The 27092-nt window shown below is 43.5% G+C and overlaps 2 protein-coding genes across 5 annotated transcripts; both read right to left on the bottom strand.

Moving 5' to 3' along the window:
* Positions 1-390: 390 nt before the first annotated feature.
* Positions 391-4065, bottom strand: LOC311126594 (uncharacterized protein). Of its 2 annotated transcripts, none has more exons than XM_084200585.1 (5): positions 3773-4065; positions 2409-2957; positions 1812-1972; positions 1502-1634; positions 391-1279 (listed from the first exon to the last, which is right to left on the bottom strand). In XM_084200585.1, exons 1-5 carry the CDS (start codon positions 3935-3937, stop codon positions 947-949), a joined length of 1341 nt encoding a protein of 446 aa, XP_084056711.1. In that variant the 5' UTR covers positions 3938-4065; the 3' UTR covers positions 391-946. The 2 variants fall into 2 exon arrangements, with proteins under 2 accessions (XP_084056711.1, XP_084056712.1); XM_084200586.1 differs by having other exon boundaries at positions 2643-2957; positions 3773-4053.
* Positions 4066-10341: 6276 nt separating this feature from the next.
* On the bottom strand, positions 10342-18652 carry LOC311126604 (inositol-3-phosphate synthase 1-A-like). Of its 3 annotated transcripts, none has more exons than XM_084200602.1 (11): positions 18371-18652; positions 15105-15227; positions 14850-15011; positions 13922-14054; positions 13359-13552; positions 13088-13237; positions 12767-12982; positions 12329-12493; positions 12008-12121; positions 11713-11930; positions 10342-11542 (listed from the first exon to the last, which is right to left on the bottom strand). In XM_084200602.1, the coding sequence occupies exons 2-11, from the start codon at positions 15216-15218 to the stop codon at positions 11347-11349; spliced, it is 1662 nt and encodes a 553-aa protein (XP_084056728.1). In that variant the 5' UTR covers positions 15219-15227; positions 18371-18652; the 3' UTR covers positions 10342-11346. The 3 variants fall into 3 exon arrangements, with proteins under 3 accessions (XP_084056728.1, XP_084056729.1, XP_084056730.1); XM_084200603.1 differs by lacking the exon at positions 18371-18652 and adding an exon at positions 18165-18245; XM_084200604.1 differs by lacking the exon at positions 18371-18652 and adding an exon at positions 16838-16865.
* Between the last annotated feature and the right edge of the window lie 8440 nt (positions 18653-27092).

Raw genomic sequence — 27092 nt, 5'->3', positions numbered from 1 at the left:
TCAAGGATGATCAATGGAAACAGGATGCACCTGAGCTCAATTTTGAGTCTGTTTTTTATTTTTAATAAATGTGCAAGAATTTATAAAAACCTGTTTTTGCTTTGTCATTATGGAGTATTGTGTGTAGATCGATGAGTAAAAAAAATTTGGGGATCGATTTTAGAATAAGGCTGTAACGTAACAAAATGTGGCAAAAGTGAAGGGGTCTGAATCCTTTCCGAATGCAGCTTCAGCTTATATTCTACTTTAAAGTTATTTTTCAGAAAGACAAGAATGTCCACATTCTCTGCTATGTGTTTCACATAGGATTTCTTCCAGTAGAGGGAGAGACAGAGATTGGAGACCATAGATCTTATTTACAGCTACAGAAAGTATAGTGTAGGTACTAGGTAAATAGAAAAAGGTTGTATTTTTTAATCAGGGCATACAACAATGTCAATGTAACCAGCCGTAGAAACAAATGTAGTGACAGACAGAACAGAATACATTTTGATAAAAAATGTAACTTGTATTGTGCATCAATAAAAAGCATGACTATATACACCATATGTACAGAATGCACATAAACACTGTGCTACAAAACTATTTAGATACAAAAACAACCTACGAGAGAACAAAACCAAAAAAACAGTAACAGAACAGAGAGTAGTTACACTCAAAAGAGAGAGAGATCAGGGCTCGTATACAGAAAGTGTCTCAGAATAGGACTGCTGACCTAGGATCAGGTCCCCCCCGTCCATATATTCTTGTTCACTATGATCTAAAAGGCCAAGCTGATCCTAGATCAGGACTTCTATTTTGAGACGCTTTATGAATACAGGCTGATAGAGATTGTAGGAACAGTAACTGGAATGCTGGCCAAGGCTATGTATACTGTTGTGAGAATCTTGTGAATCCCCCAAAACAAAATGTTCCCTCCTTCCACATCACAACACCGTCCATTCCGTTAGTCCTGTTGTTGTAGTTGCGGCTGCTGGAAGTAGTCACAGTACAATTGTCTGACCTCCTCACCCTGGAGGTGGTCTGAAGTTCCAGGGGGGGAGGGGGCGCGGGCCGCAGTGTGACCAGGCTGGGGGTTCTCTCCCTGGGTCACCTCGCCCTGCCATTCCCCCTGGAGCACGTCTCCATGGGCCTCACACACGTTGTGCAGGATGCAGCAGGCCAGGATCATGGTGGGCACCACGTCCAAGCTGCAGTCGTTCCTCTTGCTCAGGCATTGCCACCGCGCCCGCAGGCGAAGCAGCGCCACCTCCGCCACGCACCACGCCCGCACAAATCGCTACAGCAGGACACAAAGTAACCAGGTTAAATGTTGATAAACTCCTTTTTAAAACTGCTTTACTGCAGCAAAACTCGGTCTACTCCAGTCTAATGTGTAAGTTTAGCTCACAACTGTGTAAAACGTGTGAAATGTTCACAGAATTTTTAATTTTAAACACGTTACTTCTTTGAGTTTAATCCTGGAGTGATTCTGTTTTGCGTTGTTGAAAATAAAACCTGCCTGGTTGAAGACCCTCTGGGACTCCGTGAGCCCTCCTTCCTCCTCCTCCACATCATCCTCCTCCTCCTTCTTGGAATAGGCCTTCATCAGCCAGGGCTGGAGGGGGTACCCTGGCTCCCCCAACAACACATATCTGGACAAGACAATGTGCTCTCAGTCAACTCAGCTGGTACGACACAGGTCACCGGAGGGATAACCAGAATAATTGTAGCACTGGACTACTATTACTGCTACTGCTTATACTACTGCAAGTAATAATGATAGCACTATCTAAAAAGGTAAATAATAATAATAATAGCATCAATGATACCTCAGGGGCTTTCCCATGAAGCTCGGGGGTGGGTCAGGTGACAGCCCGCCCTCGGAGGCCAACGCCCAAAGTGCTGAGTTCTGCAAGATGGCCGTCGGCTCAGTGCTGCCGGGGAAACCAGCGCAGACGTCCCAGAACTGACCCAGGCCATTCACAGTCACCTAACAGACAGACAGACAGATGAGTGTTACTACCAGACAGTCTCAAATAGCCACCTGTCTCTTTCAATAGCCAGGCATCGGCACACATTTCAGCAAATATGTGTCAAAATGAATTGTTTATCGGCACACGCTCTCCATGGTGCTGAACCGCAAAATAGGGGGGGTGTATGATAGGCAGCCTAGTCTTTGCAAGTCTGATCTGCGAAGGATTTTTTATTCTAATGTTTATACTGGTCATACTGGTCACAATAAACGGTGTGGTAGCCTTTTCAATATTTTATTGAGCAAAAATAGATGCCTGACTCAAATAGAAGCCTGTTGCCGGTTGTGTTCAGCGATTGAAGCAAATAAACACCCGGGCTATTAATTGGAATTTTTCAGTAATTAGCAAGATGCTTATAATTCTTTAGCAGCATCAGCAGAGGTCCTGTCCTACCTGGGAGACCACAGAGAGCCACCCATCTGGGTTGGCATAGTTGGTCACGTTAGCGGATGGCGTGAGGATGGCGGTGTGGAGGGTTGCCACGGCGCCCACGCAGTGAGGGAAGCCCCAGCGAGACAGGAAGTGACGCGCAGAGTCTTCCACTTCCTGTTCGCTGGGCGAGCGTAGGTAGACGGGCCGGAGTAGCGTGACGATGGCGTGACACACGTCCCTCACACACTTACACACCGTGGAGCTGCCCACGCCAAACAGCCCACTGATGGTGCGGTACTCAATGTTGGACGCCAGCCGCCACAGGGCGACCGCCACACGCTTCTCCAGCGGAAGCGCCCGGCGGAAGTGGGTGTCCTGGCGAGCCAGGCGGGGTTTCAGCTTGCCACACAGGAAGAAGAAGGTCTCCCGGCTCATGCGGAACTTCTCCAGCCAATCAGAGGGCTGGAACTCTGTCATCACTACCCGCTCCCACCAATCGGTGCACTCCGTGCTGGTCCAGGGTCGGGTACGGATGTCACAGCTGCAGCGCACGTCTCGAGCTGTCAGCATCTGGAGAGAGAGCAAGGGAGAGGGTTGATATACCACGGCTTTCAGCCAGGTCACCCTTGATACAAATCAGTATTATAAACTGGGTGGTTCGAGCCCTGCATGCTGATTGGCCGAAAGCTGTGGTATATCAACCCTATACCACGGGTATGATAAAACATTTATTTGTACTGCTCTATTATGGTGGTAACCAGTTTGTAATAGCAATAAGGCGCCTTGGGGGTTTGTGGTATATTGCCAATATACCAGGGCTAAGGGCTGTATCCAGGCACTCCGCATTGCGTCATGAATAAGAACAGCCCTTAGCCATGGTATATTGTCCATATACCACACTCCCTCGGGCCTTATTGCTTAATTAGAAGTCCATCCATGTCTGAGGACGTCGGGAGATGGCGTGGAAATTGGCCGATATGGGCAACAGTGAGCGCTGTTACCTTTAAGTAGGTTTTGCTGGGTCGTTGTGGACGGGTAAGTATCTGCCTCTAGTGCTAAAGGTTGGATGTTTTAATCCAGTGATAGAAAGTTGCTTTTTATATTTTTGTTTTAAGCCTATCCAAAACCTTAACCATTCAGAGTTAATGTCTAAACTTAACCCTTACAAATTCGGAGTTAATGCCTAAACGTAACCTTAAACACTTCGAAAGTTGACGTTTGAGAAACATGGTTGAACGTCTGACGTGACACTGTAAGAGCTTGTTGCTTTGTTTGTGTGCTTTCCCCCTTTTAGCTATTCGTGAGCTTTCCAGGTTAGCGTGGAATGCAGTCTAATGGACTTTGTAATAGAAATTGCTTGGTTTAGCTTTATCAGATTACAGTACCATGAGCATTCGCCTCTGCCTTTGGAAGAAGTACTGTCTGTGGCGGATACGTCTCTGCACCTCATTGCGTCTCTGTGTATCCGCGTTGTTTATGTCTCTTCGGCGCTTCATCAGCAAATAGGTCATTAGGAACATTAACGGCCGAAGCTTGTCTTCATCTGCCATTTTAATCTCTTTCAACAGTTGAAGAGCTTCTCACAAATGGACAAAAGCAAACATGATTTCTAACCATTGAGGTATATAAGGTTCTAACGTGCAATGGGCGGTGGATTTCGTTGCAGGAAGATTAGAACAACACCAGGTCGAACTTCCGGTAGGTTTTTCCCATGAATTTCAAAATAAACGTTTTACTGCTAATGCAAAAAATGTATAGCGAACAGATTAGGCTATTTTTGTGCACAAAAAGTACTTAAATAAATCTGATTGATTTGCTTTAACATAACAAGACGAACAGTTTAGGAATAGGATGTAGATCTCAGTGTTTTAACCAACCACACCAAATAATAAAGATATGATCAAACATGTCCAATGTTATCCATCATAGTAATAATTTACAATAAAGGGAGGCATTCAAACGACATCCATTAAAAAGCAACTTTAATAAAACAAGATATGTACTTTGCTGAATTGAGTCAAAAACAGATGTGACATTTAAATACTGTATTCTAAACAAATAGCCATTTTGGTGGGCTTTCTGTACATATGTCGCAGGGACTGCAGTCTTAAGAAATCACTAAATATTCTGAGTAAGACACAGTGGTGTGGGCTAACTGAAGCCAGCAGTGTCACTACAAGTGGAAGGTAGAATGTTCTTAGAAATCTGATTCTGATGCTTTTCCCTTCACACAAATCTGGTTCTAACTTATGCTTTTCCCTCCACACAAATCTGGATCTAACTGATGCATTGCTCTCTACACAAATCTAGATCTAACTGATGCTTTTCCCTCCACACACATCTGGATCTAACTGATGCTTTTCCCTCCTCACAAAACTGGATCTAACTGATGCTTTTCCCTCCACACACATCTGGATCTAACTGATGCTTTTCCCTCCACACACATCTGGATCTAACTGATGCTTTTCCCGCCACACACATCTGGATCTAACTGATGCTTTTCCCTCCACACACATCTGGATCTAACTGATGCTTTCCCCTCCACACACATCTAGATCTAACTGATGCTTTTCCCTCCACACACATCTGGATCTAACTGACGCTTTTCTCTCCACACAAATCTGGATCTAACTGATGCTTTTCCCTCCACACACATCTGGATCTAACTGACGCTTTTCTCTCCACACAAATCTGGATCTAACTGATGCTTTTCCCTCCACACACATCTGGATCTAACTGACGCTTTTCTCTCCACACAAATCTGGATCTAACTGATGCTTTTCCCTCCACACAGGGGCACTATCAAGTTGTCATCTTCTTGCTGCATCTGTAGTGTTGTGTTGTCACAAGTAAAAAGAGATAAATTAGTGGCCTGCTGAGTTCAGACCTTAGCGTCTTTACTCATGTATTCAAAACGTATTCATGTTGTGATATGCGAACACAGAAAATACAGAAAATTATGACACAATGACAGTTTTCTATTTGTTGTGAAAGCATCTCATATGTCTTCTCAAGTTTACTTTGAAAGAGAAGCAATTGCCACTCTGTCCACAGTAACATTTGTCCCCTGTGTGAACAGTCATATGGTATTTTAAATGGCTCAGGTAGGCAAAGCATTTATTGCATATTGGACACCTATATGATTTCTTCCATGTGTGTATGGTCTTTTTAATTATAAGGCCCTGTGATCAACATTACATTACATTTTAGTCATTTAGCAGACGCTCTTATCCAGAGCGACTTACAGTTAGTGAGTGCATACATTTTTATACTGGAATCGAACCCACAACCCTGGCGTTGCAAATGCCATGCTCTACCAACTGAGCTACATCCCTGCCGGCCATTCCCTCCCCTACCCTGGACGACGCTGGGCCAATTGTGCGCCGCCCCATGGGTCTCCCGGTCGCGGCCGGCTACGACAGAGCCTGGATTCGAACCAGGATCTCTAGTGGCACAGCTAGCACTGCCTTAGACCACTGCGCCACTCAGGAGCCCCATCAAGTTGATCTGCCCCCAACCGAGGAGGACATCCACTAACGTTAACTCCGGCGTTTGCTCCTGGACACGCTGCTTGGTCCTGTAATGGTGGGATCTTCTGTCATGATCGTCATAATGATTGGACCAAGGCGCAGCGTGATATGCGTACATCTTTTAATGAGTACTTTAACCAAATAACAAAACGATACGTGAAGTCTACAGGTTCACCAACACAAACCTATACAGAACAAGATCCCACAACACAAGTGCACAACAGGCTGCCTAAGTATGGTTCCCAATCAGAGACAACAAGCAACAGCTGATTCTCGTTGCCTCTGATTGAGAACCACCCCGGCCAACATAGAAACACATAACCTAGAACAGAACATAGAAAACGAAACATAGACACTACACAAAGAAACTAACACCCTGGCTCAACATACAAGAGTCCCCAGAGCCAGGGCGTGACAAAAGGCAATCATACTACTACCAACTATCACCCTCTGGCGCTCAAAGAGATTACGAATATTATAGACATGTTAGAATTGATGGATATTTGGAAGCTTAAAAACCCGGATCTTGTAAGATATACAGTGAAAGTATTCAGACCCCTTGACTTTTTCCCACATTTTATTATGTTACAGCCTTATTCTAAAATTGATTAAATTGTTTTTTCCCCTCATCAATCTACACACAATACCCCATAATGACAAAGCAAAAACAGGTTTGTAGAATTTTTTGCTAATTTATTACAAATAAACTGATATCACATTTACATAAGTATTCAGACCCTTTACTCAGTACTTTGTTGAAGCACCTTTGGCAGCAATTACAGCCTCAAGTCTTCTTGGTTATGAAGCTACAAGCTTGGCACACCTGTATTTGGGGAGTTTCTCCAATTCTCCTCTGCAGATCCTCTCAAGCTCTGTCAGGTTTGATGGGGAGCGTTGATACACAGCTATTTTCAGGTCTATCCAGAGATGTTTGATCGGGTTCAAGTCCTGGTTGGGCCACTCAAGGACATTCAGAGACTTGTCCCGAAGCCACTCCTGCGTTGTCTTGGCTGTGTGCTTAGGGTCGTTGTCGTGTTGGAAGGTGAACCTTCGCCCCAGTCTGAGGTTCTGAGCACTCTGGAGCAGGTTTTCATCAAGGATCTCTCTGTACTTTGCTCCGTTCATCTTTGCCTCGATCCTGACTAGTCTCCCAGTCCCTGCCACTGAAAACATTCCCACAGCATGATGCTGCCACCACGCTTCACCGTAGGGATGGTGCCAGGTTTCCTCCAGACGTGACGCTTGTCATTCAGGCCAAAGAGTTCAATCTTGGTTTCATCAGACCAGAGAATCTTGTTTCTCATGGTCTGAGAGTCTTTAGGTGCCTTTTGGCAAACTCCAAGTGGGCTGTCATGCGCCTTTTACTGAGGAGTGGCTTCCGTCTGGCCACTCTACCATAAAGGCTTGATTTGTGGATTGATGCAGATGGATGTCCTTCTGGAAGGTTCTCCCATCTCCACAGAGGAACTCTAGAGCTCTGCCAGACCAAGGCCCTTCTCCCCCGATTGCTCAATTTGGCCGGTCGGCCAGCTCTAGGAAGAGTCTTGGTGGTTCCAAACCTCTTCCATGTATGAATGATGGAGGCCACTATGTTCTTGGGGAGCTTCAATGCTGCAGACATTTTTTGGTACCCTTCCCCAGATCTGTGCCTTTACACAATCTTGTCTCGGAGCTCTACTGACAATTCCATGTACTGTCAGCTGTGGACCTTAGACAGGTGTGTGTCAAATCAATTGAATTTACCACAGGTGGACTCCAATCAAGTTGTAGAAACATCTCAAGGATAATCAATGGAAACAGGATGCACCTGAACTCAATTTCGAGTCTCATAGCAAAGGGTCTGAATACTTATGTAAATAAGTTATTTGTTTTTTTAATTTTAATAAATGTGCAAAAATTTCAAAAAAACTGTTTTTGCTTTGTCATTATGGGGTATTGTGTGTAGATTGCTGAGGATTTGTATTTATTTAACCCAGTTTAGAATAAAGCTGTAACTTAACAAAATGTGGAAAAAGTCAAGGGGTCTGAATACTTTCCGAAGGCACTGTACTTGGAGGAGGCTTAATCAATCTAGTCTGATATATATATTTTCTGGTATCCTTTTATATGGTGCCAAAAGTGAAAAAAGTACGGATCTTATAGCCCTCCATGTAACTCTGACAGACTTTCCACGAGGACAGGGATATTGGAAATGTAACCAGGATTTATTGACTGACACTACTTTCTTAACAAAAATTAAGGAATTCATAACCGACTTTTTCTTGCACAATACAGGTTCAGCGGACCAACGTATCTTATGGGATGCCTTTAAATGTACCCTTAGAGGCCATTCAATTACATTTTCATCCCAAAAACAGTATCGGTCAATAGTGTAAATAAATGTAATACAGAAGCACTGAATAATCCAGATGCAAAACAAAAAGAGTTTGAGGAACTTATTCAGGAAAGATCGCGTTTCATTTATCAAAAAAACTGCAAATTGGATGGAGAATGGCAAAAAATGCACCAACTTTTCCCTAAACCTTCAATATAGAACTGTGACCAAAAATAACTTACAACAATTTCTTAGAAACATGGAGAAATCCTTATCTCACCAATAGAGATTTTGAATGATTATGTAAAATAGTTTAAACAAATATTATTTTGTCAAGTTTCTCCAACCTCACTTGAGGATATGTTTTGTGATATCCTTCTCCCCAAAAATCATGTTAAACTATCTGCAACACAATTGTTTTTGTGACAGTCTAATTACACATGATGAACTATGGTTGGCAATTGATTCCTTTCAGATGGGGAAAACCCCTGGTCTCTGGCATTCCAATATAGATATCAACTTTTTATGAACTACTGAAATAATAAATAATGGTTACTTCTCTGAGAACTTTGAATTGTCAAGAGTCATAAAACAAGGCTGCCCTCTGTCACCATACCTATTTATTATGGCCACTGAATTATTAGCTTTAAAAATGTGATCTAATGATAACATTAAGGGGCTAGAAGTTAAGATTAGAGACAAAAGTATCAATGTGTGCTGATGACTCAAATTCTCTTGAGTCCTCAATCTTCAACCTTGAAAGGACTCATTGAGGACCTGGATAATTTCTCCAGTTTCTCTGGACTAAAACCCAACTATATTACAGATTGGGTCTCTAAAAGATACAAACTTTAAATTGCCATGTGGTCTCCCGATTAAATTGGCGGATGGTGAAGTTTATGTGCTTCATGTACATATCCTGGAAAGGTTGAGCGATCTTGCAACTATTAACTTCGATCGAAAGCAAAATAGATATAATCTTGAAACCGTGGAAAGGGAATCACTTATCCATTTAAGGGAAGATTACCCTGATTTAATTATCTAGTGATATTGCAGTTTACATATTTATTCATGGCTCTACCGACTCCAGGAGAATACTTTTTCAAACCATGCGTAAAAACTTTTTTGCTACATTATTTGGAATGGCAAACCAGATAGTTAAATGAGCATATTTGTATAACGAACATGAGTTTGGAGGGTTAAAACTATTAATTATTACGGCATTAAATCTCTCTCTTAAAGCCTCCATTGTACCTAAATTGTATCTAAATCCAAATTGGTTTTCTAGCAAGCTACTAAGAGAGGGCCATCCAATGTTTTTGAGTGGGCTCTTTGTCTTTTTACATATTAAAACCTTACATTTTTGTTGGATTGACAATGGATCCCTGTTTAAAGTATCCTCCTTTTTTTAAATGAAGTCTTACAGAGTTGGTTACAATTTCGTCCTCCAGAAAAGGCAGATCTAATATTACAGCAAATAATATGGCTGAACTCCAATGTACTGATAGAGATATAGACTTTTTTTTTTGGGAAGAAATGTACAAGGGTATAATATTTATGAAGGACATTGTAAACAACAACGATAAAATTGTCACACAAACAACTAACAACAGTGTATGGAGGTGTATGCTCAATACAAAATTGGAAGAGACAATTACTTAAACAAGAAATTAACGAATTAGTCGGTCTGTCCCCATAAAAAAATCATAAATGGCTTAAAATGATTGAATGAAGTCAAAAGGTTTGACAGCAATACCGTATATAATTCAAGTCACGTTGCTAACAGGTTTTTGAAGTCCCAATACCTTGGCATCGGGTCTATGAACTGACATATAAAACAACAATTGACACATCAATCCGTTCATTTCAATTTAAGCTATTACATAAAATACTTGCTACAAAATGAATGCTCAATATATGATGCATTGAACAGTCAGCCTTGTGCAGACTCTGCCACGAGGAAGCAGAATCACTAGAATATATTTTCTGGTACTGTCCATCGGTGGGTCACTTTTGGAGTCAGGTCCAGGCATGGTTGTTATGTCATAATATCAGGGACCTGCAAACTGTATTGTTAGATCTGGAAAAACCACGATCAGTCAAGGGGAAATATAATTTATACTCTCAGGTAAAGTATTTATTTTTGGGGCAATGTCGTTAGAAATGTTACAAATAGGGAGGTTCAGGACACTCATAAGACATGATAGTAAAATGGAGGGATGTACTGCAAAACGAAATAGCAAAATGGTGTTATACTGGGAAAGATTAGTTAACCTGTGGACATTGGAGGGTTGGAGTTAAGGTCAGAATGAATGGCGGATTGGCCACTGTGGGTGAAAATCCAGCACTTACAGAAAGAGGAAATTAGGAATATATGTATAATTGTTTAAATACAGGTACCGTAGATGTGAGCGAAAATAGCTGTAAGTAGCAGTATAAGTAGTGTTGTCCGTTAGTTTACTCCAATCAGGGTAGGGTATGGTAGGGTAACATTGCATGTTACATGTCATTGGAACAAATACAAGAACAGAGTTTGGTTCAGTTTGTATGTATATGAGCAATAAGAGTCTAAAACCACAGAATATTAAACTGGTCATCCAAAAGTTACAATGGTTAGAGCCAACTATAGTTTTTTTTCTCTTCCCTACTGTATGTATCTTACACAAATAGGCTAAATAAAACATGATCATCATACAGTATGCTGTATAAAGAGTTTGGTTAACTTTCTATGGATCTAATTTAACTGCACTGTATATAAGTATCTGAATATGTATATATGAATAGTATGGAAATAGTAAAACATTGTTATCTCTTGGTGCCTCTACAATATGTTACTTTACATTTTAATGTAATAATATCTTAGGTTGTTCTTGTCCATAACTGTTCTGTGCTCTATCATGTATTTTATGATTTATGTGGACCCCAGGAAGAGTAGCTGCTGCATGTGCAACAGCTAATGGGGATCCTAATACATTTACATTTTAGTCATTTAGCAGATGCTCTTATCCAGAGCGACTTACAGTTAGTAAACTAAACTATGGATGTAATTGTTTCTCTATGGCTGTGGACACTTCTAGAATCTTCCCCATGATGACAGAGACCTAATCTGCAGCCATTATCCAATCGTTGCCTCTTTCACCACGTGTGTGCAGACACCATTCTGTTGGGAGGCGTGGTAACCGTTGCTTAGGACCATCTTGGTCTTGGTAGCCACATCTTCGTAAATACGGTTGTCGTGGCGAGGCAGGAAGCCCCTCTGCAGCTTGTGCTCCAGGTGCATGTGGTTCTGAGGGGGGAGACCAAGGCACGCTCTGAAAGGGAAAAGGGATACCTAGTCAGTTGCAAAACTGAATGCATATCACCACAGAGACAGGCACAACGTTATTATTGGACAAGAGAGACAGGAAGCTCAGTAACAACCATTATGATAGGTGACCACTAAGACAAATCCCTAACAAGACAGGGTGGTATGTGTTCTGACCTCATGATGTTCTCGATGCAGGCTCTCTGTCTGAAGAAGGCGTTGACCAGCGGGGCCCCAGGGGGGACGAGGGGAGCTTTACACAGGAAGGAGAGGATAGCCAGGACACTGTGGAAGGACTGGAAGGTCTCTGATCCCTGGGGCCGGACACACACACGCTGACACAACTCTGTGAGGAGGACCAGGTCCAGGATGATAGGGCTGGCTAGCAGAGAGTCCTGGAGAGAGACACCTCTGTTAGAAAAAGCAGGTTGAGGTGTAAGTGTGCGTGTGTGTGTGTGTGTGTGTGACTCACCTCACAGGTGTTGTGCATTGCGATAGTGTTGGTTCCTCCCATCATGATCTCAGAGGTGTATTCATCCATCGCCCTCTTACTGTCCCCCACATACGGCACATACTTAATCACCACCTACACACACACAGCAAGAGAACTGAGTCAAGTATTTCTCAAGAAAAACTATGGATACTTTCTGCCACTTAGTAAAATAAATGCAATGCAATTGATAGCTACCAGGTATGAAAAAACACACATACACATTTTCAACTCTTAACCCAGATCAGGTTTCTCTGTGTTACCACACACACACACACACGCGGAACCCACGCACATACTTACACAGTGGTCAGGTTTCTCCCCTTTGCGGTACAGTATAGGGTTGGAGTTGACCATGTCATCAACCACATTGCTCTTGGAGATCTCCTTGGAGCGGAACTGCTGTGGTGCTGAGAGGTTAATACCATCATTGTTGCCAAGGTGATTGTAGCTGACAATGGAGGTGGGCTGTCATGGCAACAGACAGCAACACGTTATTGTACAGTCTTGTATTAACCTAGTATTTACACACGAAATTGCCCTTATACCTGGGTAGTAACGTTGTAATTACTCTAGTAATAACAGTGTTTTAACATGTTGTATAGTAATTTCATAATAACTTAGTAATTGTATAATTATGTACATTGACATTATACAAGTGGAGCTGGGACTGTTCATATAACAGAAGTCCTATTAAAGTGAATGAAACATCAAATGGACTGGACTGGGTCGACCTCTCACCTTGATCCCAGCACTGATCAGGAAGTCGACCAGGACTGACTTGATCTTTGTCTGACCAGACTTGAAGTCGTCTCCTGCTATGAACACGTTTCTCTCCACAGCCAGCTCTATGGCCCCAGGGACAAACGTGTTCTGGGGAGAACCGTTGATGTAGGCACAGCCCTCCAGGATACTGGCTACGGCAAACAAAGTAGAGGGAGACACCTCCCCACCTGACTGAGAGAGAGAGAGAGTGTAAGAGAGAGAAGCCGAGTTAGAGAAAAAGAGAGAGACAGAATAGTATAGATGTATATAGATATAATAGATCTGTCAGATCTCTACCTGTATGGCAGCCAGGAGATTCTTGGCCGTGTCGTTGACCCCGGCTGTGAGGTCACAGAAACGTTCGGTGTTGGCCGTCCACAAAACGATGACCTTGTCCACGCCACTTGAATGCTTGAAGTCCTGAATGTCTGCTCTGATCTGCTCCACCTGGAGGGAGATAGAAGAATCACTACTCAGACACATAGGGTCTAGGGTGTATGGGGTAAGAGATAGGGGGTTAGGGGGACAAGGAGCATGGGGCACACACACTACTTTGGATTGGGCGTACCTGTTCGGCCATGGTCCCTGTCAGAACGTTGTCCGCTCGGCCCGCCTGGTTGGCAGCTATGAATTCCGGGAAATAGATGGAGGCCCGGGGTCGGAGGTGGCTCATGTGTGGGCGGAGCTTCTCCTGGAGGGACCAATCAAGGACCTCGGCTCTCTCCATCGCACTGCCCAGATCCATGGACGAGATGTCCCAGCCTGACACACACACACACACACACACTCTCTGTTTGAATTTGTTAGCTAAAGTTTACACACCTAATGTCTCTTAAAACAAAACCCTCCAGACAAGCCCAAGTGCACACAGAGGACCAGTTAGACTAGAGGACCAGAGGTGTGTACTGCACCTCTGTCTCCAGGGCAGTGCTGAGTAATGGTGCTAGATAGACTGACAGAGTTAAACAGGAGGTTAAATACCCAGCCTGGCAGACAAGACATTCCACATGGAGCCTTTTATCTTTTCCTTTTCCACAGAGTGGCCCCTGAAGAACTGACCTAGGGTCAGCATTCCCTCTCTGATTACACACAGACACACACAAACCCACAGACACACATACACTCCTTTACCATCAAAGACGATATCATCAGGGTGCACCATGGGTAGGAGGTCACGGAACGGAACGTTAACTTCCTTTCCATCTGGCCCCGCCCCCAAACACACCGTTGAGGACTGGAAGAGGGAACCGTAGTAGTTGGCTTTCTGGGAGGGGGGAGAGGGGTTTGAAAAAGGGGAGAGGGTAAAAAAACAGAGACAGAACAAAAATAAATAACAAGTCTTGAAAAATAACAACACATTAAATCAGTGGTATTCAAACGTTTTCAGCGGGGACCCCTTTTTCCCACCAGATTTTCTGCCAACCCCACCCCATCCAAAATGTAACGACAACCTTAAAATCGGTACATTTAGATTTTTTACATCAACAAATAACCTTCAATTCACTACATTTTCATCTCTCTTATCAAAATTAAGAGAACCAATAAATACATTTACTCAATAAAATGTTATTTTTCAAATGATCTTTCTCAAAAACGTTTGTATATTATCCTATACAATAATCTGTACTATTAAATGTTTTGTTTTGGCGAGCCCACTGCAATTCCCCCGGGACCCCACTCGGGTCATGGCTCCAACTTTGAATATCACTGCATTAAATGGAGAATGATTTGAGGGATTTTTTTTTTACTTATAAAAAGTGATACACTCGGGGAAGTAATGATGCACATATAAGGTAAAGGACTGCCTTTACCTCAGTCAATGTTAAGCCCTTAACACTCCACTAAACCCATCATATCAGTGTGTGTGTGTGTGTGTGTGTGTGTGTGTGTGTGTGTGTGTGTGTGTGTGTGTGTGTGTGAACCCATCACTGTATCAGGGGTATAATGAGGCTCTGCTAGCTAGCTCTGTATCAGGGGAGAGACATATCTTTGGAAAATAGGCCATAAAACTGTCACAAAGCAGGATCAATGAGACACACACACACACACATCACATTACCTGTTCTCCAGTTTTGGTTCTCCAGGTGAGTCCCAGTCTGTTGGCCAGGACAGCAGCGGTGACGGTGGTCCCATTGTTTCCTCCCCAGCCAACTAGCATCACCCCCAGCCTGGGGACACGTCGCTCAGTACGGAACGCCAGCTCACTAACGGACGGGGTCACCTGGAAGGGTGGAGTGGAGAGATTTACACAGTTAGAAAAGAGATATGTGATGTTGGTGGAGTGTGTGTTTGTGTAAGTGTGTGTGAGACTTACTATGAGTGTGTCTTCATCCCTGCGTACAGCTGTAGTGTGGTAACTGTACTGAGCCTCGATGTGTGTGTCTGTGTACTTCACATTGGGATTGTTGATACGAATGTTCTCAGTCATGACTGCAGTCTAGAGAGAGAGAGAGTGACAGAGAGAGAGAAAAATATAGAGACAGAGAGAGAGAGTGTGCAACAGCACAGTTAGGGGAGAAATGAACACTAGGGTTAGCCTAGGGGTTCTTTGGCTTCATTGATTTATTTGAATAATGTAATTTCCCTAAATATAACAAATATATTAAAATATGAAAAATAACTATAGACTGAATTGATTATAGGTCTATCGGAAAAGCAACACATTTTAGGGAATTTTCCTTCACCCATGAAATTGTATTGGTCATTCATGTGCTCCTGGGATGTGGGAAACTGGGAATTTGTAAATCCAACAGGACTGTTTTGAAGTGCTTTAGGATTCAGACCAATTCTTCAACCAACAAGATTTTAGCTAGCTTGATAAGCGAGCCAATGTTGCAAATAAAAAAGTTAGCTAGCTTGCTTAACATTGACAATATGGTCAAACTATCTACATTATCCACATTGATACGTTTAGAGGCTAATTGTCAAAAGCGGATTTGTTGTCTTCTTTTGGTTGAAAATATGAAAGGTCAGTGGTGAAACGTCACAACTTGAATAACAACATTTTCTCAGAGTTTCCCACTTATAATTACGACTTGGAGGGTCGTGCAAGTGAAACATCTGTCGGAACTCTGCACTTCCCATAACTCCGACAGGATATGAACGCACCATTTATCATGGCGGACTAGAGATAAAGTGACGCGTCACAAGCCACCACCGTAAAGTGAGCAACAGTAGCGTTTAGCAACAATTGTGGAATTAGCGGTTCGCCTTCAAAATAAAAGTCCTGCATTGAAACTGATGCAAACTGATATAAATAGTGGAATCATGCCACAATTGGACTGGATAATGGTGAACATGGTTGGAATGTCAATAATTAATTAATTTTTAGAATAAACAGCAAAATCTGTTGAAATCGCACTGTGGATGTAGGCCTAATAGTCTTCCGAATTGAATTGGGTCTTATGGCCCTACTTACTGTATATTAGCAACCGCTGTCTAAATTGTTGAAAGGTTAAAAATACAATTCTGACATATGTAACAGTTAAGACAATGGAGTAAGATATCATAAAACATTGTAGCCTACTGGCACGAACAAATAATGAGTGGAGATCAGACATTTTGGTTGGAATTCAGATATTCAAGTTATTTTCGGAACACTGTCAAAATTGTCAAATTAACTTTTTTTCTCTTTATAATCCCTTTTTCCCCCCTGGCTCTAGATTACACCTATCTAGAGCATACATAGGCATACTTTACATACGCCTATTGTTTGCCAGATCAGATCATCACTAAATTCCGAGTGTTCCTTCTCGGAAGGTGCTTTCATTTCAGCGCATGTAGCCTAATTTGTAAACATTTTAAATGTATTAAAGTATTACTTTTTTCAATTGCACAAAAAAATCGATACACAGCAATACAAAATAAAGTTATAATTCTTCTGTTTTTTGTGTGTGTGATTTAGCCTAAGTGTCGAGATGGCGCGTTAAATCCCCGACCAAGAGCTGGTTGAATAGATGTGTAATGACCTTAACCCAACACGACCTCATCAATAGGTTCAGATCTCTTATCCTAACGGTTAAAGCGTTTGTTAGACAGTCACTGTACCCGGGGTAAAGTTGGTGTCAGATGTGGGATGGCGCCCTCGCAGAGGCATGTACACGTGACCCACTGGGCACATACAGCAGTTCAATGTCTATTTTTGATTAACATCTAGTTGAGTTGTCAACTAACGTGAAATCAACAAAACATTTCACCATGACTTTGGATTTAGGTGAAAAAGTACGTGAAAAAATATGAAATTCCCTTACATTGATGACTTTTTACAAATGCAATCCAATCCGTTTTCCACCTTGATTCAACTTTTACATTTACATTTATTTATTTTTGTTGAAATGACGTGGAAACAATGTTGATTCAACCAGTTTTTGCCCAATGGGGAGGGACTTGGTATAGAGGTGTTGTTCCCAACGAGGGGTACTAGTGTAACCGGTGTGAAATGGCTAGCTAGTTAGCGGTGCGCACTAGTAGTGTTTCAATCGGTGACGTCACTCGCTCTGAGACCTTGAAGTAGTTGTTTCCCTTGCTCTGCAAGAGCCGCGGCTTTTGTGGAGCGACGGGTAACGGTGCTTCGAGGGTGACTGTTGTCGATGTGTGCAGAGGGTCCCTGGTTCAAGACCAGGTAGGGGCGAGGAGAGGGACGGAAACAAAACTGTTACACTAGGACCCCTGGGGGTACTTGGCCTTTCTAGAGGGGGTACTTGAGAAGACTCATGAGACCATAGGCCTACTGGTAAAATGCACGAGGGGGTACTTCAGGGGTACTCCGGGCGGAGCAAAATTAAATTGGTGGTACGGTAACCGAAAAAGGTTGGGTACCACTGGTATGGAGACAGCTCTCCAGAAAAAAAGTAATGTAGCGACCTTAACCAATGCCTAGCCACCTTGTCAAGAGGTTCGAATCTTTTGGCGCAGCGGTTTACAGGTGTTGGCTTCACAGTCGCTGGGCCCGCGTTCGAATGCCGGTATGGACTACCCCCAAAATCGTCTGAGATGCAAAACAAACATTGTATTCCATTGAGCCTATGTCAGCCATTACTGGAGTGTTTGACGGGTCATTACTAAACTTTAACGGGGAAAAACTAATGGCACAAGCAAGACTGGGATAAAGTCGCCCGCGTAAAATAATAATATGCCATTTAGCAGACGCTTTTATCCAAAGCGACTTACAGTCATGCGTGCATACATTTTTGTGTATGGGTGGTCCCGGGGATCGAACCCACTACCTTGGCGTTACAAGCGCCGTGCTCTACCAGCTGAGCTACAGAGGACCACGAAAGCAATCGATCCAGTGACAAGTAGGCAAAAGGAAACAAACAGAAAATTGATGGCTGAAAATGAGAAATCCTCAGCTGGGCAGACTAGACAGCATTACCTTTAGATTGTGAATTCATGACATGGAGTTTCAGCCTAATCGGTGACATCTATACCTACAAAACACAATTCTGGAGAGTAGCCTATGTATGCACAGATATTAGCATCGTAGATCCTATTGCGGAACTTTGACCGTGCGAATTCACTTCAGTAGTACAAAAAATAGCATAGTACGCACTTAAAGCCTACGCACTTTAGTCTACCTACCGTGGAATGCGTTAGTCTGGAGATGAAGATGGAACTTTCCCTTCCTAAACAACTAACGGGTTACGGACGGTTCTTCGTTGATTTGATGGCTTGCTTGTTTCGATTTTTGGTTATATTTAATCTAATAGCCTAGTAAATCGCTTGTTCTCATGCGCAGCCCGACCTCTTCAATTCGTCAAGTAAGCCGAAGTGAAATAAAGATGTGACGTTCCAGTAGTGCCGTTGCGAGTGCAGGAGGATCTCATGTAGAGCCCCGTTCATATATAGATAGCTTAGTTGTAGAACCGGACTGGCTACTTGTAGGCAGAGGAGTGTCTATGCAAAATAACCTTTGGGAGGCGAATATTTTCTATACCCACATTTACATATCTGTACACCCAGTACACGCCAGTAAAATTTGACTAGTCTTGCATTATTATGTCATATAATTCAAGTAGTCCTAACGTGTTTCAGCAGTTGACTTGTGCTTTATGGAAAATAATACTTGATAAAGGATATCTTATTATTATCTAATATCTATTACTGCTAATACACTCTCGGACATTGTTATTCAGAAGAACAATTACTAGGCTTTATTGATCAGTGTATCTGACAATGTTGTGCTTTTTTGTATTTCACAATCAGATCATGGTGTCGTAATAATGTTAAACTGATGTGAATCAAAAAGTGTGTTACCATCACTCTTGAAGCAGGTGATAATCGCGACTGGTGACTTGCAGGTGCCGGAGGCGCCGGAGGCCCAGCCTGATGACTAAATTACGATTTATGACATTGTTTGGATGGCTGACCTTTTGTGCAGTGTCACAGTGGTCAAACACACCTTATCTGTGTCTTTCTCCGGGGAGGGACGTTCTCACAGAACCCTGGGAGGCTTAAAGACAGATGTTTGGATTGTTTTAAAAGTTAATAAAGAGCTACGAATTTGTATATGTTTTATTGTACTGTAGGTGCTATGGATATATTGTTACAGAGAAACTGTGTTATTTTCTTCATTGGATGGCAGATAGTCCAGAGGGAGCGACACAGCGGTGCGCTCCTATCATTTAAATTGAGTTGATCAGATTAGAATCTGGGCGTGTTTTCCTGTCTTTTGTTTTTACTAGCAAAGTGCAAAGAAATGTTAATTCAGGTTGGGGGTGAGATTCTGCTTGAATTTAAAGGGCAGTGAATTTGTTAATACTTTGAGAACTTGATACCATGCTCCTGTGTGTATCAGAAGCAAGATTTGATTTGATGCACATAGTTTTTTCTCTAAGAGATTATTCTGAATTGAAGACACGTGTAACCATGTTAAATCAGCCTATTGGTGATAGTCATTTACTCTGAGTAGTCTGTAATATATCATGTATTTCATGTACACTGTAATTGTTTGAGTGTTAATTCTTTCGTGACTAAAAATGCTATTAGTTGAGTTGAGTAAATGCATTCCTCGTTTTACGTAGTAATTATTTGATTGACTATAGCTTATAATTGAGTAGGTCTATTGGTAATTGCTATATACACTATACACATAGCACATGACTGGGTAACACCTTGACATCGCTGATCTGCTTGCCTCAATAAATTAATGCTAGAACTTCGGTCGCCAGGGTTAGCTATTTGTATCTAGTCTCGTGCCCACCACAGCACAGAGACAGCCTTAGCTAAAGTGGTAAATTATCTTAGAGCCAACACAGATGCCAAACAGCTCGCTGTCCTTGTACTCTTAGATTTAAGTGCTGCATTCAATACTGTTGACCATGATGTCCTTCTGGACAGATTGGAGAGGTGGGTTGGCCTCTCCGGTCCAGTTCCAAATTGGTTTAGGACCTATTTAACCGGTCGAGAGTTTTTTGTCACCCTTGGTGAACGTAACTCAGAGAAAATACCTATTACATGTGGCATTCCATGAGGTTCGATTTTGGGTCCGGTAAAGTTCAGTTTATATATGTCACCTCTTGGCAGCTTTATCAGAAAGCACAGCATTGCTTTTCACTGCTACGCAGACGATACACAACTTTACATTTCTGTGTCACCAGAGGATTTCAGCTTCACAGATAAATTATGAGACTGTATTAGTGATTTAAATACTTGGATGGCTCACAACTTCCTCCAGCTGTGATACGCGCGACTGGTGGCTTGCAGGCGCCGGAGGCCCAGCCTGATGACTAAATCACGGTTTATGACATTGTTTGGATGGCTGACCATTTGTGGGGTATCACAGGGGGTCAAACACAGCTTATCTGTGTCTTTCTCCGGGGAAGGACGTTCTCACAGAACCCTGCGAGGCGTGAAGACAGATGAAATTAATGTTACTGTGTGAATTAAATTGTCATTTTTGGATTGTTTCAAAAGTTCATAAAGAGCTAGTAATTTGTATATGTTTTATTGTACTGTAGGTGCTCTGGATATATTGTTACAGAGAAACTATGTTATTTTGTTAATTGGATGGCAGATAGTCCAGACGGAGCGACACAGCGGTGCCCTCCTATCATTTAAATTGAGTATATTAGAATCTGGGCGTGTTTTCCTGTCTTTTGTTTTTACTAGCAAAGTGCAAAGAAATGTTAATTCAGGTTGGGGGTGAGTTTCTGCTTGAATTTAAAGGGCAGTGCATTTGTTAATACTTTGAGAACTTGATACCATGCTCCTGTGTGTATTACATTTTACATTTTCACACTTTAGTAATTTAGCAGACGCTCTTATCCAGAGCGACCTACAGTTAGTGAGTCGCAAGATATGATTTGATTTGATGCACATTGTTTTTTATTTTAAGAGATTATTCTGAATTGAAGACATGTGCAACCATGTTAAATCAGCCTATTGGTGATAGTAATTTACTCTTGAGTAGTCTGTAATGTAGAATGTATTTCATGTACACTGTAATTGTTTGAGTGTTAATTCTTTCATGACTAAAAATGCTATTTGTTGAGTTGAGTAATTGCATTCCTCGTTTTACTGAGTAATTATTTGAATGACTATAGCTTATAATTTAGGAGGTCTATTGGTAATTGCTATATACACTATACAGTCGTGGTCAAAAGTTTTGAGAATGACACAAGTATTGGTCTTCACAAAGTTTGCTGCTTCAGTGTTTTTAGATATTTTTGTAAGATGTTACTATTGTATACTAAAGTATAATTACAAGCATTCCATAAGTGTCAAAGGCTTTTATTGACAATTACATTAAGTTTATGCAAAAAGTCAATATTTGCAGTGTTGACCCTTCTTTTTCAAGACCTCTGCAATCCGCCCTGGCATGCTGTCAATTAACTTCAGGGCCACATCCTGACTGATGGCAGCCCATTCTTGCATAATCAATGCTTGGAGTTTGTCAAAATTTGTGGGTTTTTGTTTGTTCACCCGCCTCTTGAGGATCGATCACAAGTTCTCAATGGGATTAAGGTCTGGGGAGTTTCCTGGCCATGGACCCAAAATGTTGATGTTTTGTTCCCCGAGCCACTTAGTTATCACTTTTGCCTTATGGCAAGGTGCTCCATCATGCTGGAAAAGACATTATTCGTCACCAAACTGTTCTTGGATGGTTGGGAGAAGTTGCTCTTGGAGGATGTGTTGGTACCATTCTTTATTCATTGCTGTGTTCTTAGGCAAAAGTGTGAGTGAGCCCACTCCCTTGGCTGAGAAGCAACCCCACACATGAATGGTCTCAGGATGCTTTACTGTTGGCATGACACAGGACTGATGGTAGCGCTCACCTTGTCTTCTCCGGACAAGCTTTTTTTCCGGATGCCCCAAACAATCGGAAAGGGGATTCATCAGAGAAAATGACTTTACCCCAGTCCTCAGCAGTCCAATCCCTGTACCTTTCGCAGAATATTAGTCTGTCCCTGATGTTTTTCCTGGAGAGAAGTGGCTTCCTCGCTGCCCTTCTTGACACCAGGCCATCCTCCAAAAGTCTTCACCACGCTGTGCATGCAGATGCACTCACACCTGCCTGCTGCCATTCCTGAGCAAGCTCTGCACTGGTGGTGCCCCGATCCCGCAGCTGAATCAACTTTAGGAGACGGTCCTGGCGCTTGCTGGACTTTCTTGGGCGCCCTGAAGCCTTCTTCACAACAATTGAACCTCTCTCCTTGAAATTCTTGATGATCTGATCAATTGGTGATTTAGGTGCAATCTTACTAGCAGCAATATCCTTGCCTGTGACACCCTTTTTGTGCAAAGCAATAATGACGGCACGTGTTTCCTTGCAGGTAACCATGGTTAACAGAGGAAGAACATTGATTTCAAGCACCACCCTCCTTTTAAAGCTTCCAGTCTGTTATTCTAACTCAATCAGCATGACAGAGTGATCTACAGCCTTGTCCTCGTCAACACTCTCACCTGTGTTAACAAGAGAATCACTGACATGATGGCAGCTGGTCCTTTTGTGGCAGGGCTGAAATGCAGTGGAAATGTTTTTTTGGGATTAAGTTCATTTTCATGGCAAAGAGGGACTTTGCAATTAATTGCAATTCATCTGATCACTCTTCATAACATTCTGGAGTATATGCAAATTGCCATCATAAAAACTGAGGCAGCAGACTTTGTGAAAATTAATATTTGTGTCATTCTCAAAACTTTTGACCACGACTGTACACATAGCACATGCTTGGGTAACACCTTGACATCGCTGATCTGCTTGCCTCAATAAATGAATGCTAGAACTTTGGTGGCCAGGGTTAGCTATTTGTATCTAGTCTAGTGCCCACCACAGCACAGAGACAGCCTTAGCTAAAGTGGTAAATTATCTTAGAGCCAACACAGATGCCAAACAGCTCTCTGTCCTTGTAGTCTTAGATTTAAGTGCTGCATTCAATATTGTTGACAATGTTGTCCTTCTGGACAGATTGGAGAGGTGGGTTGGCCTCTTGATGATCTTCCAGGTGCTTTTTGGCAAACATGAATCAACTCTTGGGACGACATGGGTCCCATTATGCCTGGCGAAAACCAAACACTGCATCCACAGTAAGAACCTCACGCCAACGGTCAACACAGATGTCAAACAGCTCTCTGTCCTTGTAGTCTTAGATTTAAGTGCTGCATTCAATATTGTTGACAATGATGTCTTTCTGGACAGATTTGAGAGGTGGTTTGGCCTCCCCAGTTCAGTTCTAAATTGGTTTAGGACCTATTTAACCGGTCAAGAGTTTTTTGTCACCCTTGGTGAACGTAACTCAGAGAAAATACATATCACAAGGTTCGATTTTGGGTCCGGTACTGTTCAGTTTATATATGTTAGCCCTTGGCAGCATTATCAGAAAGCACAGCGTTTTCACTGCTACGCAGACGATACACAACTTTACATTTCTCTATCACCAGAGGATTTCAGCTTCACAGATACATTATTAGACTGTATTAGTGATTTAAATACTTGGATGGCTCACAACTTCCTCCAGCTAAATCAAGACAAGACTGAGGTAATTATTGTTGGAGCCAAAGCACAGAGAGAATCTAGCTGCACATTTTAATTCACAGACAATAAAGATAAAACACCAGGTAAAAAACCTAGGTGTTATTTTAGATTCTGAACTAAATTTCGAATCACACATTAGGAATGTGACCAAACTAACTTTCTACCACCTGAGGAACATTGCCAAGGTGGGGCCATTTCTCTCTCAGGCTGATACAGAGAGACTCATCCATGCTTTTAATACAAGCAGGTTTGACTACGGTAATGCTCTCCTGTCTGGTCTACCCAAGAAAACCATTGGTGAACCGCAAAACATACAGAATGCTGCAGCATGGGTGCTTCCCAAGACCAGACGGAGAGCACACATTACACCTGTTTTAAGGTATCTGCACTGGCTGCCTGTGAGTGTTAGAATTAATTTTAAGATTAATTCTTCTTCTATTGGTTTTTAAATCCACGATTGTGCACCCCAATACATGTCAGACATGCTTTTAAGTTATGTGCCCATAGGTCCCTCAGGTCCTCTGGCACTGGCCTTTTAACTATCCCAAAGCCAAGGACGAAGAGGCGTGGAGAGGCAGTCTTTAGTTATTATACCCCCAGATTCTGGAATAGCCTGCCAGAGAACCTGAGGGGGGACGAAACTGTCGACATATTTAAAAGACATCTTAAAAGACATCTTTGTAGCTTTGCTTTTCCTTAGGTCATTTTTAGTTGTTCAGTTTGTGTCATTCTTTTGTTTTTTTAACTTATGTTTGTTGTGTAGTAAATATTTCAGCTTTTATTTTCATTGTTTTTTCATTGTTTGTTTTTCCTGTAAAGCACATTGCATTGCATTCTATGTCTGAAATGTGCTGTATAAATAAAGCTTGATTTGATTATCTTAATAATTGCATTGTCACGGTTTCGGCCGAGGCTGCCTCTCTTCCTTGTTCGGGCAGGCTTCGGCGTTCGTTGTCTCCGGAATACTAGCTGCCACCGTTGTATGTTTCATGTTCGTTTGCTTTTGTCTGTTTGTTGTGACACCTGTTTCTCGTTTAGCGTAATTAGTGTCCTATAAGTTTCTCGTTGTGTTTGTCTAGTGTTGTGTGTTATTGTTTTTGGTCTGTCGTGTGTTGGGCTTATTTAGCTATTTCGCTCGGTTGAGCTTCCCTCCACTGCGTTGGAGTGTTTACGCACCTGTTTAGTGCGCTTTTGTTTGTTCGCCTTCGTGCGTAATTTCGCCTTCGGGCAAGTCGTGTCGTATTTTCCTTGTTGGAGATTGACTAAAGTCTGTTGGACTATACTTCGGTGTCCTGCGTTTGATTCCACCACTACACCCACCTACAGCACTCGTGACAGAATAACACACCTTAAAGAATGGAATCAGCAGGAGCCGCAGCAGCCCAGGCGACGCTGGAGGACAAGGTCCGGGAACAAAGGGACCAGATCCTGCAGATGGGGACCGCACTGCAGGAGGTGATCACCACCATCCGAGGCTGGGGGACGCCTCCACTGCCACCCTCCCTGCCAGCACCATCGGCCAGTCAGCCCATTCCCGCACCGGAACCCCGAGGAGTCCGACTCTCGCTCCCGAGGGCCTACGATGGGACCGCGGCCGGGTGTCAGGGATTCCTTCTCCAGGTGGAGCTGTACCTGGCCACCGTGCACCCGGCGCCCTCGGGACATGAGAGCGTGTCCGCCCTGATCTCCTGCCTTTCCGGGAAGGCGTTGGAATGGGCCAACGCGGAGTGGAGGAGGATCGACGCGGACACCATCACATACGACGAGTTCTCCCGCCGCTTCAGGGCGGTGTTTGACCATCCCCCGGAGGGGAAAGCGGCGGGGGAGCGTCTGGTCTTCCTCCGGCAGGGGAGGAGGAGTGGCCAGGAGTTCGCCCTCGAATTCCGTACTCTAGCGGCAGATGCAGGGTGGAATGATCGGGCTCTCGTCGATCACTACAGATGTAGTCTACGAGAGGACGTCCGTCGGGAGCTGGCCTGTAGGGACACCAGCCTCTCGTTCGACCAGTTGGTCGACATGTCCATCAGGCTGGATAACCTGCTAGCTACCCGCGGACGTCCCGAGGGGGGTCCGTCCATTTCACCCTCCAGCGCCTCCGAGCCGTGCCCCATGGAGCTCGGGGGCGCTGGCGCTAGAGAGAGGAGGGGTCGGCTTACTAGGGGGTCCATCTCCTGCACCAACTGTGGTCGGGGAGGACACACCGCGGCTAGGTGCTGGGGATGGCCTCCTAGGGGAGAGGACGACAGGTCCCGCACTGGGGATTCCTTCCAGGTGAGTAGGCGCCCCACTCACCCAGAGCTCTCTGTTGCACATTTCTGTATACCTGTGAGTTTTCCACAGGTAGCACCTCATTCCCAGCATAAGGCGCTGGTAGATTCAGGCGCGGCTGGGAATTTTGTTGATAAGAAGTTTTGTTTAGCCTTAGGGATTCCCTTTCTTCCTGTTGATGTCCCTTTCCCCGTTCATGCCCTAGATAGCCGTCCGTTGGGTGCGGGCTTGATCAGGGAAGTCACTGCGCCACTTAGGATGTGTGCGCAGGGGGGTCATCAGGAGATGATTCAGCTATTTCTGATTGACTCGCCTGCGTATCCGGTGGTGCTGGGCATGCCCTGGTTGAGTACCCATAACCCATCTATTTCGTGGCAGGAGAGGGCTCTGATGGAGTGGTCTGCCCAGTGTGTGGGTCGATGTTTGGGCGTTTCCGTAGGGGCTACCTCGGTGGAGAGTCCAAACCAGGTGCCCGCATTGCACGTTCCCCGAGGGCGACGCGGTTGCCACCCCATAGGCAGGGAGATTGTGCGATAGACCTCCAGGCAGGAGCTGCGCTCCCACGGAGCCATGTGTATCCTCTGTCTCAGGAGGAGAAGAAAGCTATGGAGACTTACATAGACGAATCTCTGAGACAAGGATACATACGGCCTTCCACTTCCCCTGCGTCCTCGAGTTTCTTTTTTGTGAAGAAGAAGGATGGTGGTTTACGCCCGTGCATCGATTACCGTGGTCTCAATCAGATCACGGTGAAGTACAGTTATCCACTCCCGCTGATTGCGACCATGACTGAGTCCTTGCATGGGGCGCGTTTCTTCACTAAATTAGATCTCAGGAGCGCGTACAACTTGGTGCGCATCAGGGAGGGCGATGAATGGAAGACAGCCTTTAGTACCACCTCGGGCCATTACGAGTATCTTGTCATGCCATACGGGTTGATGAACGCTCCGTCAGTTTTCCAATCATTCGTGGATGAGATCTTCAGGGACATGCAGGGGCAGGGGGTCGTTGTGTACATAGATGACATTCTCGTGTACTCGCCTACCCGTGTCGAGCATG

Source organism: Coregonus lavaretus, assembly GCF_964263955.1.
Source record: "Coregonus lavaretus genome assembly, contig: HAP1_SCAFFOLD_575, whole genome shotgun sequence".
Classification (NCBI taxonomy): domain Eukaryota; kingdom Metazoa; phylum Chordata; class Actinopteri; order Salmoniformes; family Salmonidae; genus Coregonus; species Coregonus lavaretus.
This window is presented reverse-complemented; position numbering and strand designations above follow the sequence as displayed.